Below are 20,604 nucleotides of genomic sequence, written 5' to 3' on the forward strand. Positions count from 1 at the left end.
GATAGCCCTGGAGAGCAGACTGGGAACAGTCTTAAAGCAGGAAGTGGAGCGGGTGCAAAGCACACGCACGGCACAAGGGAGTGAGAAACCGATGACAAATGGGAATGGCCCCAAAGGGGCTGGAACATTTCAGCACAGATACAGGCATATTCTGGTCATCCCAGAGAATTTGGTCATCCGATCTGCATTCAGCTCAGAAATGATCGTAAGGCAAATATTCTCGGAATCGAATCCACGGCATGTCTGAAAAACCTACTTGTCTCACGCCCTTTGGGGGGCTGTGGACTGAAGGGGCTGTGGACTGACTTCTGAATGGCCGTTGGCCAGCGCCCCGGTGCCCCTTTACCTGATGGAGCCGGCCGGTGCCCGCCTGATTTTCTTTGCGATGCCCTCTCTGAATTCCTGAACAAAGGGGTGGTTGGAAAGTCACCGAAAAAAACCCAAAACACATCACGCTGGGGCTATCTGAAACTTGTCTGTGGTCAATCAGGGCGGGAGATATCTTTCGCTGAGAGTTCTGTGGGGAGAATCCGAGGCTGCGGATTTGGCGGTGTTAACTTCAGGAAGGCACAGGGGATCCGTGCCCGGGTCGAGTCCTGGGTTAATGCAGTGCCCTCACACTCGCTGGCCTCCAGTGCCCTCGCTCCTGCCTGCCATCTTACGGCAAGGGGGAAGCCCGGGGCTTTTCTTCGGAGGCTCTGTGGCCCATCCCGGTCCCCTGGGGGCACCTGATTTATCCAGGAAGGAGTCCGGGCCGACGGCCCGTGGCTGGGGCAGGTGGGGCACATGGCTGGACTCCTACCTGTGGGCGGAAGTAACTGGTCGAGTGGATCCAGACCCGGTTGAGAGGTCGACCGGTTGAGAGGTCGTTCTTCGGCTTCCCCACCGAGGCTGCGGAGGAAGTGTTGTGAATGGTGGGGAAGGCACTGATGAGGATGCAGCCAGGACTCCAGCCCGGAGAAAGTCCCTTCTCGTCTCGCCCCATCCCTCCTCATCCCATCTTGACTCATCTCTCCCTGCCACGTCTTGCCACGTCCCATCTCTTCCTGCCTCTTTCCCACACGTTCAGGGCCCTCGCACCCTCCTTCCCACCTCCACACCTGGAATGTGTGTGTCTCTCTCTTTCAGAGGTGCAGATGGTCTCTCCTGAGCCTGGAGGCAGGCCGGACTAGGGCAGAGGCATCTGAGACCTCGGGCTCATCAACTGTCACTGGGGAATCTCTCTCTCTCTCTCTCTCCCTCTTTTTCCCACACTCCCTTCCTCTTTCTCTTCCACATCTCTCCCAAGCCGGGGGTGGGGCAGTCTGGGTTGGAGCTGGAGCATCTGGAATCCCAGGCTGATCAATTGGTGGCAGGGAATTTCTCTATCTTTCTCTCTCTCTGTCCTTCAGAGTGGAGGACACTGTTTCTCCCGAGCTGGGGGGGCAGGCTGGGCTGGGGCCAGAGCTGGGGCATCCAAGACCCCGTGCTGATGAGTTGTTGGTGGGGAATCCCCCTCTCTCTCTCTCTTTCCCTCTCTCTCTCCTTCAGAGGGGAACACTGTCTCTCCCAAGCTGGGGTGGGGGTGTTGGGGTGGGGGGGTCGGGGCCGGGGTTTCCGGGACCCCGGGCCGATCATTCGTCGGCGGAGAAGCCGGAGGTCCCAACGTCAGGGGTGGCGCCGGCCCTGTCGCAGCCGTGGCTGTGTCTCTTGGAGGGGGTGCCTTCCGGGGGCTCCCCAGGATGGGCCACGGGGACGGGGCTGTCCCGGGCGAAGACCTCGGTGGACTCCCGCCAGACGCAGTCGGCGGCGGCCTTGAAGCCGTGCCTGCGCCGGCGGGGCCGGGCGGGCTGCGTGGAGCCGCCGAAGAGCTGCCGGCTGTTGGACGTGGCTATCTTGATCTTGAGGGCGGCGTCCACGCGGTCCACCACGGTGTACACGCCGAGGCTGCCGTCCTCGAAGCCCACGATGATGTTCAGGTGCCTCTGGGAGAGGGCCAGGAAGGTGGGCATCTTGTAGAGCGAGCAGGTGCCGATGGTCTTCCCGTCGGCCAGCCTGACGACGACCAGGCTGGACGGGCCGCCCCCGTCCCCTTCTCCGTCCCCATCCTCGTCCTCCTCAGGGTGGCGGAAGCAGACGTAGACCAGGTAGCGGCCGTCGCGGGACAGCTTCTGCCGCCAGACGCCGCCGGAGGCGGGCACCACCCGGAGTTTCCCGCTGTGCAGGTCCAGCACGTGGATCTTCTCGTCGCCACGGGACAGGACGGCCAGCCGGCCGTTGGGCGAGACCTCGAAGTCCCCCAGGTCCCTGAGGAAGTCCCCGGGGAGCTGCACCCGGCGGCAGACCACCTCGTCGGTCAGGCTCCAGAGGGTCACGGTCTCGGCAGACGTGATGAAGGCCACCACATCCGGGCAGTCGGGGACGGGCCTGAAGTCGACGATGGAGGCCCCGTCCTCGCAGCAGAAGCGCTTGGTGATGCTCCCCGTCCACAGGCTGACGGCCAGCACCTTGTTCTCGGCCACGCCAACCACGAACGTGTTGGCCGCCGTGACGAAGGCGTCCCGCAGGGCGGCCAGGATGCGGCAGACCCGGTGGCCGGTGGCCAAGCGCCAGACCCGCGAGGCGCTCTCCTCGCAGAGCGAGACGACGAACTGGTCGTTGTGGGTGAGCATCAGCTGGGAGATCCTCTGCCCGCTGATGCGGAAGAGGTTCTCGCCGCTGCCCGTGCGCCAGACGTACTGGCTGCAGCGGTCATCGGCGGAGACCATGAGGTCCCCGGCGGAGGTGAGCACGCAGTGCTCCGCGGCCCCCTCGTGCCGGAACACGGCCTCGACGAACCCGTGGCCCAGGTGCCACTTGTGCACCGCCTCGGAGCCATCCAGGGAGTAGACGGACTCGCCCCGGGCCGGCAGGACCAGCCGCCGGATGGGCCGCCCGGTCTTGTCGACGTTGGACACGGCCGTGATCAGGTCCACGTCCCAGAGCGAGAGAACCCCGCCCGTCGAGAGGGAGAGCAGCATGTCGTGGTGGCTGGACTTGACCAGCTTGACCACGTTCCCCGAGACCTCCTGCAGGTTGGCCAGGCACTGGCCCGTGTCCCTCCGCCAGAAGAAGACGGCCGAGGTGTTCTCCATGGCGGCGATGATGCAGCGGCCGTCCCGGGCGAGCACGGCGCAGGCGAACCGCTCGCCGTGCCGGGCCCGGAACTTCTCGGCCACCTTCCAGGCGCCGGTGTCCAGGAGCTCCAGGCCCAGGGCCTTGCAGATCAGCACGGCGCTCTGGTCTTCGGACAGCTCGAGGCCGACCACCTCGCCGTCGCCCCGGCGGCAGTCGAAGTCGTCGGTCAGCCGGGGGTTGCTCATCTCCTCGGTGTTCCACACGGACAGGCTGCCCTCGTTGTCCACCATGGCCAGCTCCCGAGCGGCATCCAGGACCAGCAGGAACTGGACGAAGCCCCCCGAGAATTCGGAGGTCACCGTGGACAGCTTCTCCCCGCTCCCCAGGTGGAAGATGGTGGTGGTGTTCAGGCACTGGCCGCAGAAGGCGTACACGCCGTCGGGGGAGCACCGGACGCAGGTCACCTCGTACCAGCAGTGAAACTGGTAGAGGGGCCACCCGTAGAGCAGGTCGACCACAGCCACCGCCTTGCTGGCCTCCAGCCAGGCCAGGGCGTGGTGGGCGGAGAGGGCGAAGCCGTTGATGAGGCGGGTGCCGCCCCCGGGCCGGGCGCCCTTGACCTCCACCTCGGAGAGCAGGCGGGAGTTGGCGTGGTCGTAGATCAGCAGGGTGTTGTGGGCCGTGGCCACCACTAGGTACCTCTCGTCGCCGCTGAGCTTCATGCCCAGGACCACCGACTGGGCCGTGGTGATGCGCCGGAGCAGCTGCCGCGACTCCACGTCCCACGTGCTGATGGAGCCGTCCTCCAGGGCGGCCAGGACGGTGCCCGGGCGGCCCGTGGGCAGGACCTCGGTCACGTGCACGTGGCTGGCCGCCAGCGGCAGCCTCTCGGGGCTGTAGGCCACGTCCACGGAGGAGTGGAGCGGCACGATGGAGCAGTACTTGGGCCCGTCCCGGTCGCACTCGAGGAGTAGGTGGCGCAGCTTGGGCAGGGAGCCGACCACGGGCAGCAGCCGCTGCTGCAGCTCGGCCGACAGCGAGCCGGGCCGGGCCGTGACTTTGCCCTTGATGCCCCGCAGGGTGCTGGCCAGGAACTTCAGCTCCTTCTCCTGCGAGCAGCCGTAGGCCAGGTCGATGTCCGCCAGGACCCCGTCGAAGCGGCCGATCTTGATCATGGTGTACAGCCAGCTGAAGTTCATGATGACCCCGTAGAGCAGGTCGTCCGTCTTCCCACAGCGGGTCAGGTGGTGCGACAGCTCCGTCATCTTCCGGTGGTTGACGAAGAAGATGTCGGGCTCCAGCGGGTTGCACTGGAAGACCCAGGGCTGGTCCGGGGCCTGCCGGTCGAAGGCGGCCCGCTCCACGAACTGCTCCTCTTCCTCCTCCTCCTCCTCCACCCGCTCCATCACCCGTGAGTTCCGGCTCCCCCCGGCCACGGCGGGGTCCTCGCCGCCCCTGCCGCCCCCGCCCAGGCCCTTCCTCCGCCCGCCCGCCCAGACCCCCAGGAAGTAGTCGGCCAGGACGGCGTGCATCTCCCGCAGGTCGGCCTCGTCCTGCAGATAGCGCTTCTGGGCCACGAGCTGCAGGTGCCTGTTGGCCCAGACCAGCAGCGTCACATTCCTCACGTGGCGCTCGATCAGGTAGCCGCGCAGCCCCTCCTTGAGCCGGGCGATGTGCAAGTAGGGGACGCGCAGCGGGTCGCTCGGCCCGCCGTCCCGGCGGAGCTCCGCCATGACCCCGTCGTCCAGCGCCAGGACGTCCTCCAGCTCCATCTCGCTCAGTCCCGCCTTGGCCACGGTGAGGTAGCCCAGTGCCCGGGCGATCAGCCGGGGGCCGCACGCCTCCTCCAGGGAGCGGAACAGCTGCTCGATGCCCTCGTGCACCGTGACGCCGAGGGAGGACCCGTCCACGTCCCTGTGCGACTTCCAGCTCCTCACTTCCCGGAAGGTCAGATTGACGAACATGGGCAGGGCGCAGCAGGACAGGGCCTCGTTGACGTAGATCTGCTGGCCAGAGGTGACCTTCCTCTTGACGCGCAGCAGCTGCTGCTTCAGGACCCGGCTGCAAAGCCGCCGGTCGCCGGGGACCAGGTCCAGGTAGTGGTCGGCGGTCGGGATCAGGCTCCTGAGCTTCTGCAGGAGGCCGTGCTTGTTGGGCAGGGTGGACAGGACCACGCGGACCGAGCGGGGCAGGTGGACAGGCAGCCACCACAGCCTCCTGGCGTCGTCGCTCTCCGCCAGCTGCTCTAGCGCGTCCAGGACCAGGACCAGCGGGCGCTGGAGCGAGGACTCGTTCAGGAGGTTGACGAACAGGTCGCGCAGGTCGTGGGGCTTCTTGGGGTAGCTCTGGACCGGGCGGCGGTAGTTGGCGGCCAGTTGTTCGCAGATGCTCTGCAGGAGGCTCTTGAGGTCCGTGCTCAGGTCCGTGGTCCCCAAGAACCGCACCACGACCACGGGGTCAGACTCGGGGCCCATTTCTTCGTGAAGCCAGCTGTACGCCTAGGAGCCAGGAGCGGAGTTCAGAACGGCCACCGACACAGGCGCGGAGAGCAAACACGGGGACGGAGCCCCCTCTGCCAGCCCTCCGGAAGACCCCCGATTAACACGTACCTCTGACCCAGCGCTTAGAACGGTGCATGATGCAGAGTGAGAGTAATTAGCTTGGCCTTGGGAATAGAGCACAGGGTTTGAGAGTCAGAAGGACCTGGGGTGTAATCCTGGCTCTGCCACTTGTCTGCTATGTGAGCTTGGACAAGTCATTTCACTTCTCTGTACCTCAGTGACCTCATCTGGAAAATGGGGATCAACCTGATTAGGTGGTTTCTACTCCAGCGCTTAGTACAGTGCCTGGCACATACTAAGCACTTAACAAATACTATTTAAAAAAAAAGAAAAGTAAGAGTTTATCAAATACCAGGAAAGGAAATATAAAATCTTGGCCTCCCGGAAAGACTTCAACCAAGCAATGGCTCGATGGCATCCGTACAGGCCTCTGTGTGCCAAGCTTTGGGAGAGGACAAGACAATGGACTTAGTGGACATGTAAACTCATCCCTCTAGACTGTAAACTCATTGTGGTCAGGGAATGTGTCTGTTATATTGTTATATTGCACTCCCCCTTGAACTTAGTGGAGTACGGTGCACACAGTAAGCGCTCAGTAAATACGAGTGACTGACTGATGATACCTGCTGTCCAAGGCCTTAGTCATGGAGCTGCAGAGAGGGATGGGGCCTAGGGGGTGAGAGCCTGGGGGCAGTGACGGTATCTGGAAGTCAGGGGACCTTGGTCCTATTCCCGGCTCCGCAACCTGCCCGCTGGGTGACCTTGGGTGAGTCCCTTCATTTTTGATTTTTGTGGTATTTGTTAAGTGCTTACGGTGTGCCAGGCATTGTACTAAGCACTGGGGTAGATACAAACTAATCAGGTTGGACACAGTCCATGTCCCTCATCGGGTTCACAGTCTTAATCTCAATTTTACAGATGAGGTAGCTGAGGCACAGAGAACTGAAGTGACTTACCCACACAACAGACGAGTGGCAGAACTGCAATTAGAACTCAGGTCCTTTGTCTTCTAGACCTGTGCTCTTTCCACTAAGCCATGCTGCTTCACTTCTCTGGACCTCAATTTCCTCCTCTGTAAAATGGGGATTAAATCACCTAGCATCCCTCTCCTTTAGACCGTGAGGAACAGAGACTGTGTCCAAACTGCTTTACAGTGTATCTACCCCCGAGTTCAGTACACTGCTCTGGGATGACACTTCCGGTGGTTTCTCTATTGCGGTGGCTGGAGTTTAAAGTGTGACCCCCATTTCCAGAGATCGCAAAGCACTTTCAAATTTCCAATTTAATCCAATTTAATTTCCAATTAAATTTAATTTAATCCATTTTAATCCAATTTAATTCAGCCTGGCCTAGTGGAAAGGGTCCAGAACCAGGAATCTAATTTGGACCCCACCACTTTCCTGCTGTGGGACTTTGGACAACTTGCTTAACTTCTCTGTGCCTCAGTCACCTCATCTGTGAATAGGGGAATAAGACTGTGAGCCCCATGTAGGTCAGGGACTGTGTCCAACCTGATTAGCCTGTTTCTACCCCAGCTGTTAGTATAGTGACTCGTGAACAGTAAGCACTTAACAAATACCATTTAAAAAAATACCTTTTCTCCCTCTACTCTTAGACCTTGAGCCCCATTTGGGCCAGGGACTGTGTAGACCTGATTGCATTGATCTACCCCAGTGTTTAGCACAGGGCTTGGCATATAGGCAGCCCTTAGCAAATACCACTGTTTTATTATTATTTTATCAAGTCCTCGCACTGTCTCGGGGAGGTAGCAGGTGGCAGGGGGCATTCTTCCACCAGTCAGAGAAGGAAAACAAGGCCCATTGAGGAAGAGGTTTTTCCTGGGGTCACATGGTTAGACAGTTGGGAGGATCCAGGTTAGAGTCCAGAACTCCTGGCTTCCATGTATGACTTCTTTCCAGGCTAACTCAGCCCAAATAACAGGGCAGCCTGAAAGGAAAGCCAAATGATGGATGGCCCTACCGGAAAATTCTTGCATAAAATACAGTCTCGTATTCTGAGGTTAATTCACATAGGGAAGTAGTGTGGTCTAGTGGAAACAGCACAGGCCTGGGAGGCAGAGGACCTGGGTTCTAATCCCGGCTCTACCACTTGTCTATTGTGTGACCTTGGGCAAATCACTTCACTTCTCTCTGCTTCAGGACCCTCATCTACAAAATGACATTTCAGTACCTGTTCTCCCTATCACTTACACTATGAGCCGCATATGGGATCTGATTATCTACCCTAGCACTTAGTATTGTGCCTGGCACACACTAAGTGCTCAACAGATTCCACAATCTATCTCTAGCCACATGTTCCTAGTTCCCTTTAAAGGACCAAATCCTACACTAGAGATGTAGTCAAAGCCAAGATTTGGGGATTTGTTTAAGATGCTATAAAGTTGATTCAGTAGCAAAGCACCCTACAGATGGCCTGGGAGTTTAGGACTCTAATTAGTGATTAATTAAAGACTTAGAGTGGGTCTCAGTCTACTGTATTTACTTGGATAATTGTCAGCTGTGATAGTGGTGGGATCTGGGGTAGGAGAACATGGTAATTTGCCAAGAGGAGGTGCCTTCTTTTAGTCCATCTTCCCTAGCATTTAGCACAGTGCTTGGCACATGATGCTTAACAAACACAATGATCATTATTAGTAGTACTATTTAAAATGCATATGGTCCGGACAGGAAGGGGAAGGGTCAGAAGTTGATAAGGCAGTAGGCAGGCTCACCCAGGGAAGGGGAATTGCTTCTTTAAGAGCCTCCAGGGGAGGAAGAGGAGAGGGAGGTCACTCAGTCAGTTAATTGTATTTATTGAGCACTTACTGTGTGCAGAGCACTGAACTAAATGCTTGGGAGAATACAAAATAACAATATAACAGACACATTCCCTGCCCACAGTTAACTTACAGTCTAAAGGAGAAAGGTTACTGTACTGTTTATTGTTATATTGCGCTCTCCCAAATGCTTAGTTCAGCGTTGTGCACACAGTAAGCCCTCAATGAATATGATCGATCAATTGATTGTCCTCTTCTCCTTTTTCTCCTGCTCCCCTCTGCTAGACTTGACTGCCCTCGTTATAGCCCCTTCCCCATTTCAGGTTTGCAAAAATGTTGCCCCCAAAGAGGGGCAATCCTTCAAGCAAACATGGCAACTAACAATTACCCATCTATCTCGAGTTGCCTTCCTTCCAAAGCCTGGCAGTGCCATTGTGGAAAATCAGTCAGTCAATCAGTGGTATTTATTGAGTGCTTACTGTGTACAGAGCACTGTACTAAGCACTTGGGAGAGTACAAAACAACTGAGTTGGCTGACTCAACCCCCCTGTTCACAACGAGCTTACAGTTTAGAGGAAAGTGGCAGACTCTTACCTTCTTGGCAACCTCAGCTAATAGGAGGGTTTTTCCGGTGCAGGGCCCCCCGTAGATGACCAGCGGGTGGACGGGGCCCGGTTTCCTGGGCAGGATGTATCTGTGCACGCTGGCTAGGGCGTCGCACTGGTACTCAAAGAAGGACGCGTAAGTCCTGCAGAGGGACGTGTGTTGCAGGATTTCATCGTACAGGACGTCGGTTTCCGTGTCGAAGTTCTGCTGAACGGTGGCCTGGATGATGTCGATCATGTCCTCGTAGAACTGCTTGCAGAGCCCTTCGATGTAGTGGTTTTCCACATCCCGGGAGTAGCCTAGCTTCATGTCGCAATGCGTCACGGACGTGTAGACCCGCAGGTTGGACGAGGCCACGATGGTGGGAACGAACGCGTCCCTGAGCCTGGTCAGCTTCTCCAGCGCTTCGGGGTCTCGGATGACCCGTGGCTCCGCCCCTGCCAGGTCCATGTACTTGCCCATCTCCGGGATCTTCACGAAGCGCTCGATGTTGGCGATCTTCCGGATGTAGCACACGCACTTCTTCAGGAACGCCGGGGTCTGGTTTCCGAGGGCAAAGTCAAACTCATCCTCGATAGCTGAAACAGAGTCACAGTGCAGGTAAGGGAAGTTTATTTTCCTCCTACCAGGGCGGCGACATCAGAAATTCTCTCGGAGAGAGGCAGATTCTTTAATCGAATAATCAATAATCAATCAATCTCACTATAAATACTTTGGCCTCAGACTCCCTTTGTCGAGTGTCAGCTTGTTGTGCACAGGGATGTGTCACCTGCTCGTTTTGGACTTCTCCGGAGCTTAGTACAGTGCACTAAATACTAGATATTACTACTACTACTAAAAATTGTATTTGTTAAGTGCTTACTATATGTCATTCACAGTACTAAGCTCCAGGGTAGATACAAGATCATCAGGTCTCACATGGGGCTTCCAGTCTAAATAGGAGGGAGAACAGATATTGCATCCTCATTTTGGAGATCAATCAATCAATCAAATTTATTGAGCGCTTCCTGTGTGCAGAGCACTGTACTAAGCACTTGGGAGAGTACAATATAACAGAGTTGGTAGGCACGTTCCCTGCCTACAGTGTAGAGGGAGCTTGAGTCAAGTGAGACACAGGGAAGTTGTGACTTGCTCAAGGTCACACAGTGGATGTGTGGCAGACTGGGATTAGAACTCAGATCCTCTGACTCCCATGCCTGTGATGTTTATTAATGATAATAATAATGATAATGGTATTTGCTAAGCGCTTACTATGTGCCAGGCACTGTACTAACAAACAAAATAGGTTGGACACAGTCTGTCCCATGCAGGTCTCATAGTCTCAATCTACAAGCTACCTGGGGAAGGCAGACTGTAAAATAAATTACGTGTAGGGGAAGTAATAGAGTCAGGGACATACTGGGGGACAGACAGTGGACAATTAAGGTTGGGGAAGCAGATCAGGGAGGAAACCTTTTCCCAAAGAAATGAGTGGTTGGACCTTGGATGGGAAGACTGTGGAACCTGGAACTTGGCTGACATTTTGCCACTTGATGTTTGGGAGAAAAGATGCCGCTTTTACCTGAAAAGAGGTATCTCTTGGCTTGGCCTTGCTTCATCTTCCCCTTGTCTTGCAGAAGTTTCACCGCTGTCTTAAAAATCTTCTTGATCTCTTCCGATACCTCCTGCCACTTTTTCTCCCTCTCACTACTCCCAGGAGGATCCACCTGGAAGGGGATAGTATTGTAAATGCATAGTGTATTAATCACTTACTAAGTGACAAAACCCGGGGCTAAGAACCGGTGTTGGCAGAGGTAATCTGGTCGGGCACCGTCCCTGTCCCACGTGGGGATTACAATCTAAGAAGCAGGGAGGACAGGAATCTTATTCCTATTTTACAGATGAGGAAACTGAGACTCAGAGAGGGTGATTGCTGGGTAGCAGAATTGTACTTTCCAAGCACTTAGTACAGTGTTCTGCAAACAGTAAGCGCTCAATAAATGATATTGAATGAATGAATGAATGAGTTAGCCACTTGCCCAAGGACAACGAAGGGTCAAAGGCAGAGCGGGGTTACAACTAGGTTTTGTGACTTCCAGCCCCATGCTCTTTCCACTAGGCGACACCAGAGCAACAGGTGCTAGTTTTCCAAAAAGCGGGATGAGAGGATCACAGAACTCCGCTCATCGCCCACACAAAATGATGCCCCTGTGAGAGACACTGGGCCTTCTCCTGGTGTTTTCACTACCCAAGCACCAGCCATCTGGATGGCCTCAGGCTATGGAGTTACCATTGCAGGTCTATTCAAAGGTGAAAAACAAGTAGAAGAGGCTGATCAATCAATCAATCATATGTATGGAGCACTTACTGTGTGCAGAACACTGTACTAAGCCCTTGGAAGAGTACAACACAATAATATAACAGACACATTCCCGGCCCACAATGAGCTTACAGTCTAGGAGCCAGCTTTTTCTCAATAATAATGGTATTTGTTAAGTGCTTACTATGTGCAAAGCACTGTTCTAAGTGCTGGGGTTGATACAAGGAAATCAGGTTGACCCATGTGGGGCTCATAGTTTTAATCCCCATTTTACAGATGAGGTAACTGAGGCACAGAGAAGTGAAGTGACTTTCCCCAAATCACACAGCTGATAAATGGCGGAGCGAGATTAGAATCCATGACCTCTGACTCCCAAGCCCGGGCTCTTTCCACTAAACCACGCTGTTTCTCAAACACATCCTTAAATGAGGCTTGTGACTGCAGACATCAGAGCTGTCACTGTCCCCACCCCCAGCCCCCTAACAAGCACCAGGTCCTTGGGATTATGGTGGATTCGGGGGTGCTCGATCATATACTCTTAATGAGATGCAATGTGGCCCAGTGGATAGAGCATAGGCCTGAGAGTTGGAAGGTCTCGGGTTCTAATTCCGGCTATGCCACTTGTCCGCTCTGTGACCTTGGGCAAGTCACTTCTTGGTACCTCTATTTCCTCATCTGTGAAATGGGAATTAAGACTGTGAGTTCCAGATGGGACAAGGATGTGTACAACTTGATCAGCCTGTATCTACCCCCATGTTTAGTACAGTGCCTGGCACTTGGTAAGCACTTAACAAATACCAGAAAAAAAAATTAAAAAGGACCCAATAGCATAATGCCCCTGGTCCATCTAACCCGCGGTGGGTTTGAAAAGTAAGGAGGGCTCGGTGGCCATTGCGTTGGGTATGTTGCATGCCTGTGACCCTGCCGGCATCCCGGTTGGACACCACCACTGTCTAGTTGCCATCAGTAAGAACCGCCTCGCTCTTGAGACAAGAACTGGAATTTTGTTCACATTCACGTGTTCACATTTGGATTATTTCTGCAGTTCCAGGCTGTGATTTTCTGGGTGGGCATTTGTTTTCTAGATCTGAGCTGGTTTTCTGGGTCTGCATTCGTTTTCTGGCTGAGCGCTGATTTTCTGGACCTGCATTGATTTTCTAGGTGTGCCCTGGTTTTCAGGTTGTGCAGTGGTTTCCTAGGCCTGTGCTGATTTTCTGGGTGTGCACTGTTTTTCTGGATATACACCATTTTTTTGGGCCTGCGCTGGTTTTCTGGGAGTGTACTGGTTTTCTGGGCGTGTACTGGTTTTCTGGGAGTATACTCGTTTTCTGGGCCTGTGCTGGGTCTCTAGGTATGTACTGGTTTTCTGGGTGTGTGCCCGCTTTCTGGGGGCGTATTGGTTTCCTTGACCTGTGCTGGTTTTCTGGGTATTTCTGATTTTCTGTCTGTGCACTGGTTTTCTGAGCCTGCCCCGGTTTTCTAGACCTGGACCGGTTTTCTGGGCCTGGACTGATTTTTCTGGGCCTGCACTGGTTTTCTGGTCTGGCACTCTAAGTGTGAGCTGAGCTGGTGAACCAGGCAGCCGGAGAGAGATCCGGGATGTCCCACGGAGCATCCAGGAGCGACTCACCGTCTTGGCGTGTATCTTCAGCATTTCCGCCTTGGGCCGGAGGTAATAGGTGGCGGGCACCGAGTTCTCATCCCGGCAATACCACTCCTCCAGAAGCTTGGTCTCTAGCTTGGCCTCCACGGCCGCGTCCAGAATCATTTCGAATTCCGATGCCTCCACTTCTCCCGGAATCCGGATATTCCCGTATTTCTCCCCCAACAGCCCCTGTGGATCAGCAAGGAAGCTGGTTTAGTGTTCCGCCCCTGTCCCACCCCTGCCACTTTGTGGGAGAGGGTGGAGGATAAGATGCTTCCTTGCCCGACTGCCACCTGTTGTCCAGTTCTAATAGAACCCTCCCTTCTCCTTTGCCCTGCAACTCTCAGGATTTGGTTTGACGTCCCTAGGCATGTGATTCCGCTATGGAGATCCAGGTCCAACCAGCTCACTGGTCAACCAGCCAGCCCAGAAGACTCGATGGGGTAACTGCCCTAGTTTCCCGCTGGAAACCCAAGAAAGATGACTTTGCTTTAGAACTCAAAAGCTCAGGTGTCCGTTTATCTTTCCTCTTCCTGTGGCAGGAAATCACATTAGACTGGAAGATCCTCAGAGGCAAGGATTGTATCTACTTACTCTATCATACTCTCCCAAGCACTTAGTACAGTGTTCTGCACTCGGGAAAGGCTGAGTAAATTCCACTGATCGGTTATTCAGCCATTGTCTCTTGGCTAGTCTCAGATGGCTGAATGGTTTAATTGAAATAATAATCATAAATAATAATGATATGGTATTTGTTAAGTGCTTTCTGTGTGTTAAGCACTGTTCTAAGTGCTGGGGTAGATACAAGCTAATCAGGTTAGACACAGTCCCTGTCCCACATGGGGCTCAGAGTCTTAGTCCCCATTTTACAGATGAGGTAACTGAGGCACGGAGAAGTTAAGTGACTCACCCAAGGTCATACAGCAAACAAGTGGTGGAGCTGGGATTAGAATCCAGATCCTTCTGACTCCCAGTCTCCTGCTCAATCCACTGGGCCACCCTGCTTCTCATGGTGAATGTTCACTTCACTTCCTGTTTCCCAGGCCAAGCCTTGACCACACTTTCTCGAACCTCCCACATAGGGTAGGGGCAAACTGTCGTCCCTGAGGGAAGCAGCCCTCGGCAACTTGGCAGTGCAGCACCAGACTCGTGAAGCAGCTGCCGACAAGCCTCAGGAGAAGAGATTTGCATGCGGGTGCTTGTTCGGAGTCTGACTTGCATTAATCAGGAAGAGAATAAATAATCGATAAATAACCATGCCATGTTCTCCAATTAGTCTTCTAGTAAGATAACCCTTGTGGCATTTGTTAAACATTTGTTATGTTTTTTGCTTGGCAGATAATCAGATAAGACTCAGTTCTTGTACCCAGTGGGGCTCAAAATTGAGTGGGGGAGGGAGAACAAAGTGCCTGAGGTCACACAGCAGGTGAACTGGCAGAGCTGGCATTAGGACCCAGGTGTCCTGACTCTCTGGCCTGTGCTCATCCCATTAGACCTTGCTGAGAAGCCTTCAGTCTTTGACCATGGCCATCCCAACCCTCTCCGGTGCTGCCATCTACCATCTTGTTTCCTTGGGTCAACTTCTGGGTAATCTTTGCCCTCGAATAGGATCGAGTGTGTAGCCGAATGCTGGGGGCACCCATCCTGACCTCTGCTTCCTGCTTGTTACAGGGCAGTTCTGCTCTAAATCCCACTAGAAAACCTGAGCACTCTCACTATTTGTCACGAGGCAAGCCTAGCACAAAAGCAAATGCCTCAAGAAACCCATTATAGGAGAGGAGGATTCCTTTCGTATTTATTCCTTACTGATAAACTGTCCTGGTCTCACCTCTTCCTCTCTACTTTCCCAGCCATCCCCTGATTTTTTAATAGTATATATGAAGGCTTCTCTATGTGCCAGGCACTGCACTAAACTCTGGGGTAGACACAAGCTAATTGAGTTGGACACAGTCCATATTCTACACGGGGCTCATAATCTTAATCCCCATTTTTACAGATGAAGTAATTGAAGCATGGAGAAGTTAAGTGACTTGTGCAAAGTCGTGGAGCTGGGATTAGAACCCAGGTCCTCTTACTCCCAGGCCTGTACTCTATCTACTAGGCCCCACTGATTCTCACTCCCTGATTCCAACTACACTGTCTCCCACCACAAGGGCCGTGACTTGTTGGTCCGGCCGTGACTTGTTGGTCCGCCTTTATGAGGAACTGTGAGATTGTCAGGTTTGTGCTTTAATCCTTGTGCCCCTCCCCGCCCCCTGTCAAACAATCAATGGTTGATTTATTTATTTATTTATTGACTACTTTGTGCTGAGCACTTTACTAAACACTTGGGAAAGTACAATAGCTTAATATAGATACAAGATCTGCCCTCAAGGAGCTTACAAGGTGGGGGGAGAAGGACATTAAAATAAATTATAGGTAGGGGAAGCAACTGGATATAAAGATGTACAGATAGATGCTGTGGGGGTGGAAGGTGAAGTTAGTGTTTAGTGGGTGAGAACTCAAGGGCATAGGTGATGCCAAGAGAAGGGAAAACATAGTGGGGAAATGAAAGATTACTCAGGGAGGGCTTCCTGGAAGGGATGTGATTTTACTAGGGCTTTGAAGATGGGGAGAATGTAATTCGGTATTAGAGCGAAATGTGTGTCACTTGATATGTCACAACTCTCTGACACTCAGTTCCCTCATCTGTAAAATGGGGATTAAGACTGTGAGCCCCATGTTGGACATGAACTGTGTCCAACCTGACTTGCTCGTATCTACCACAGCGCTTAGTAGAGTGCCTGGCACATAGTAAGTGCTTACAATGCTATTTCAAAACAGAAGAAAAGGAAGTGTGCCCTAGTGAAATGAATGCGGGACTGGGAGTCAGAGGACCTGAGTTCTAATTGCAGCTCTGCCACTTGACTGTTGGGTGGCCTTGGGAATGTCCCTTAACTTCTCTGTGCCTCAGTATCTTTGTAAAATGGGGACTCGATAGCTGTTCTTCCTCCATTTTAAGACTGTGAGCGCTGTGTGGGCCAGGAATTGTGTCCGACCTGGTTATCTTGTATCTACCTCAGCACTCAGAATAGGGCTTGGCTCACTGTAAGGGCATATCAAGTACTACAATTATTAGGGGGTCATTCAGTCCAGTGGATTGTAAGCACCTTCCCCAGTACCATCGGAAACATTTCCCACACCAAAGGAAAACAATCCCGGCTCTTCCACTTGTCTGATGGGTGACTTGGGGCACGTCGCTTCTTTTCTCCGTGCCTCAGTTCAGTCATCTGTAAAATGGGGATTATGACTGTGAGCCCGATGAGAGACAGGGCCCGTGTCCAACCCGATTAGCTTGTACCTACCCTAGCTCTTAGAACAGTACTTGACATACGGTAAGCGCTTAGCAAATACCGTCAACATCATTGGTTTTCTGAGAAGGATGCATCAGTTAGATCCCCGCCAGCCATGCCGTCTTTTGGTCATCTCAGATATAAATCCCCGTCGGACATTGAGGCCTAGGGAGCCGCAAACAGGGACTGCCTTCAACCAGGCCACTAGATGGAACCGCAGCATTTCTACAAAGGGATTTCAATCCATTTTCCCAGGGAAGGCTTGAAGACAAGACCTCGAGGGAAATCTTCCAACTCTGTCTGAACCTCATCAGTCAATCTTATTTATTAAGCCCTTACCGTGTGCACAGCACTGTACTTAACGCTTGGGAGAGTATGGTACAACAGTAAACAGACACATATTCTGCCCACAACCAGTTGACACTCCTGGACTTTGGACCGGTAAAATCTGTGAGCCCCGTGTGGGACAGGGACTGTGTCCGACCTGATTATTTTGTATCGATCAATAAATAAATCAGCAATATTTTTTAATTTTTTTTGGTATTTGCTAAACACTTACTTTGTATGCCGTGCTGGAATAGATACAAGCTCATCAGGGCAGACATGGTCCCTGTCCCCCGTGGAGCTCACAGTCTGAATCCCCATTTTATAGATGACTGAACTGAAGTTCAGAGAAGTTAAATGACTTACCCAAGGTCACACATGGCCTGGAATTAGAACCCAGATCCTTCTGAATGCCTGTGCTCTATCCACGGGACCACGTTACTTTTCTAATTTACGGTGCTGCTTAGAGTGCTGTAATAAGTGCTTAGTTCAATGCTCGGCATCTAGTAAGGGCTTAAATCAGTCAATTGTATTTATTGAGTGCTTACTATGTGTAGAGCACTGTACGAAGCACATGGGAAAGCACAATCCAACAGAATTAGCACACATCCCCATACAACAATTATCATATTAATCGGCAAGTAATTTCCCTTCCAGGGAAAAGAGATTGCTAGGTATAAAAAAGAGCAGAAATGATTTAATATAGGAAACGCTGGACTGGACTTAGAACTCATCCAGATTATAATAATAATTGTACTGTTTGTTAGGTCCTTACTAGGTGCTGAGCACTGGAGTAGATAAAAGTCAGACACAGTCCCTACCCCGTACTAGCTCAAGGTTTAAGTAGGAAGGAGAAGAGGAAATGACTCCCCATTTTACAGATTATTAATTAAGAATTGGAACATACTCAGTGCAGGACAGTGTACTAAGTGCTGGGTAGAGTATAATAGTGTTAGTAGACACCATCCCTGCCCTCAAGATGTTCGCAATTCATTACTACTAATACTGTGTCAGTAGTTATTAATAATTATAATAATTATGGCTTTTGTTAAGTTCTTACTGTGTTCCAGGCATTGTAACAATAATAATAATAATGATGATGATGATGATGATGGTATTTGTTAGGCACTTACTATGTGCCAAGCGCTGTTCTAAGCGCTGGGGTAGATATAAGGTAATCAGGTTGTCCCATGTGGGGCTCACAGTCTTAATCCCCACTGCTTCTACACTGTACTAAGCGCCGGAGTAGATATAAGCAAATCAGGTTGGACACACTCCGTGTCCCACACAGGGCTCACAGTCTCAATCCTCATTTTACAGATGAGGGAACTGAGGCCCAGAGAAGTAAAGTGACTTGCCCAAGGTCACACAGAAGACAAGTGGCAGAGCCAGGATTGGAACTCATAACCTTCTGACTCCCAGGCCCCTGGTCTATTCACTAATACTGCTTCCCCGGAGATGACAACAGATTTGTGAAGGCAGCAGCACTTCTCTACCACTCCAGCTCTGTTTCTTGGTGATTTCCTGGACCATCCAACAGGCTCAGAACAGCCCATATTAAAAAGGAGCAATGTGCCTGGGAACCTTACTACAAGAGCCCCAAGCGGGACAGGGATGGTGCAACCTGATTATCTTGTACCTACCCCAGCTCTAAGAACAAGAAGCAGTGTGGTCTAGTGGATAGACCATGGGCCTGAAAGTCAGAAGGACCTGGGTACTAATTCTGGCTCTGCCACTTGTCTGCTATGGGACCTTGGGTAAGTCACTTAAATTTTCTGTACCTCAGTTACCTCATCTGTAAAATAGGGATTAAGACTGTGAGCCCCATGTGGGGCAGGGACTGTGTCCAATCTGATTCATTCATTCATTCGGTAGTATTTATTGAGCACTTACTATGGGCAGAGCACTGTACTAAGCACTTGGAATGTCCAATTTGGCAACAGATAGAGACAATCCCTGCCCAATGACGGGCTCACAGTCTAAACGGGGGAGACAGCAAAGCAAAACAGAACAAAACAAAACAAGTAGTCTGGCGATTAACTTGTATCAACCCCAGCGCTTACTTCAGTGCCTGGCACATAGTAAGCACTTAACAAATACCATAAAAAAGTACAGTGCTAGGCATTTAGGAAACTCTTAACAAAACCCCAACTATTATTATTATTATTTCTATCATTATTATTAATACCATAATCTGTCTGCGTTGACTTCCAGCCTGTATTCCCAACTAAGTTGACTTTGGGTGTCTGGTACATGCCATCAACAAGCCCTCTGTTTCCATCTCACTGCTGTGTGTGACCACTCAACTTGTAAATATTTCCATGTCTGTCTCCCCTGTTAGAGTGTAAGCTCCTTAGGAGCAGGAAATGAGCCACTTTTTTTTTATTCCTGGACTTCACAAGCACCTGGTATAGGACACCACACACAGTAGGTGCTCAATAAATCCTGTTACTACTACTACTACTACTTCTGTTACTACTATTACATCTTCTACACAGCGTGGCTCGGTGGAAGGAGCCCGGGCTTAGGAGTCAGGGGTCATGGGTTCTGATCCAGGCTCCACCATCTGTCAGCTGTGTGACTTTGGACAAGTCACTTCACTTCTCGGTGCCTCAGTGACCTCATCTGGAAAATGGGGATGAAGACTGTGAGCCTCAGGTGGGACAATCTGATGACCTCGTATCTACCCCAGTGCTTAGAACAGTGCTCGGCAAATAGTAAGCACTTAACAAATACCAACATAATTATTATTATTATTACCACTGCAACTATTATGACTCTTACCACTGCTGCTGCTACTAACTTCCACTAGTACTATTTCTGTTACTACAACTACACCTTCCTCACCCGGAACCGCTCCCTCTGAACCCAATGCGGCAGGTGCCACTGGGCCCCCAGGCCAGAGGCGGGGCCGAATTCCCACAGAAAACCCTGTGGCCCCATTCACGGCCAAGGGGACCCACTGGATGAACCCATAAAGATCTTCCAACATGGCCCCTCACAAAGACAGTCACCTCCGTGACCCCCTTAGAGCATCAGCCGACTTGCGGAACTGGGCGTGAGAGACTCCAGGTGGGAGTGGGAATGTTTCACCATACAGATGGAAAGGGGGAAGACATTTTATAAATAAAAGAAAACACATCTTTGCAGGAAAACACTTCAACCAGTGAACATCAATCAGCGCTATGCTAGTGAATCAATGGAAAGCATCATTTTTATACCCACAACAAAACATGGACCTGCAGAAGTTTTCAAGCAATCTTCCAGGAGCCTCATCCGTGTCTTCTGCAACTCTGGACTGTCCCATTCTTCTGGCTCGATTCCCCAGTACAAGTCTATGACCTGGAAGTCAATGACAAAATGGCATGGATTTAGCTTTTGGAATGATGTAACGGAGGAGGCTTTCCTTGTGTGTTTTTCCTTAGTGGTAATCACGCTATGATTTCCTCGGCACCTCTAGCTAAGGAGAGTCAGGTCTGGTCATGTTTCCATATGCTGCGAAAAAAGGGATGGAGTGAAGGGAAAAGTTTTATTGTGGAAAGCTTACAGCTGAAGAGTTTCCTTTTTAAAATAATGGTATTGAGATTTCAGCTTCTCAGGAGAAGATCAGACAAGGAGCTACATTGTACTCCCTTAGACTGCAGCTCCTTGTGGGCAGGGAAGGTGTCTACAAACTCTGTTAAAGTGTACTTGCCCAAGCACTTAATACAGTGCTCTGCACACAGTAATCACTCAGTAAATAAGACTGATTGTGGAAAGTCTCCCCACTGCCTGAAATTTCCTTCTCCATTGAATTTACCAAGCCCAGCCCTCCCCACCTCCAGAGTCTCCAGAAAAGCTACCTCATCCATGAGGCTGTCCTTAATTAAAAATGCCACCTCCCTGAGCAGGTATTTTCATCAGTCACCCTCAACACTTAGTGAATAACAACGTATTTATTCCACAAGTTTATTCATGATTTCTTT

At 52.0% G+C, this 20,604-nt stretch overlaps 1 protein-coding gene across 1 annotated transcript in view; it reads right to left on the reverse strand.

Annotated features, from left to right (window-relative positions):
• Positions 1-1,566: 1,566 nt before the first annotated feature.
• NWD2 (NACHT and WD repeat domain containing 2) overlaps positions 1,567-20,604 on the reverse strand; it is a gene marked incomplete at its 5' end in the record, with an annotated part of 50,881 nt that continues 31,843 nt past the window's right edge. The window contains 5 exons of the mRNA XM_029046803.2: positions 1,567-5,594; positions 9,028-9,617; positions 10,601-10,745; positions 12,969-13,172; positions 19,865-19,981. Of these exons, the coding sequence (XP_028902636.1) occupies positions 1,614-5,594; positions 9,028-9,617; positions 10,601-10,745; positions 12,969-13,172; positions 19,865-19,981 (5,037 nt within the window). The remainder of the gene's footprint in view (positions 5,595-9,027; positions 9,618-10,600; positions 10,746-12,968; positions 13,173-19,864; positions 19,982-20,604) is intronic.

The sequence above is a fragment of the Ornithorhynchus anatinus genome, chromosome 18 (genome assembly GCF_004115215.2).
Source record: "Ornithorhynchus anatinus isolate Pmale09 chromosome 18, mOrnAna1.pri.v4, whole genome shotgun sequence".
In the NCBI taxonomy this organism is placed as follows: Eukaryota; Metazoa; Chordata; class Mammalia; order Monotremata; family Ornithorhynchidae; genus Ornithorhynchus; species Ornithorhynchus anatinus.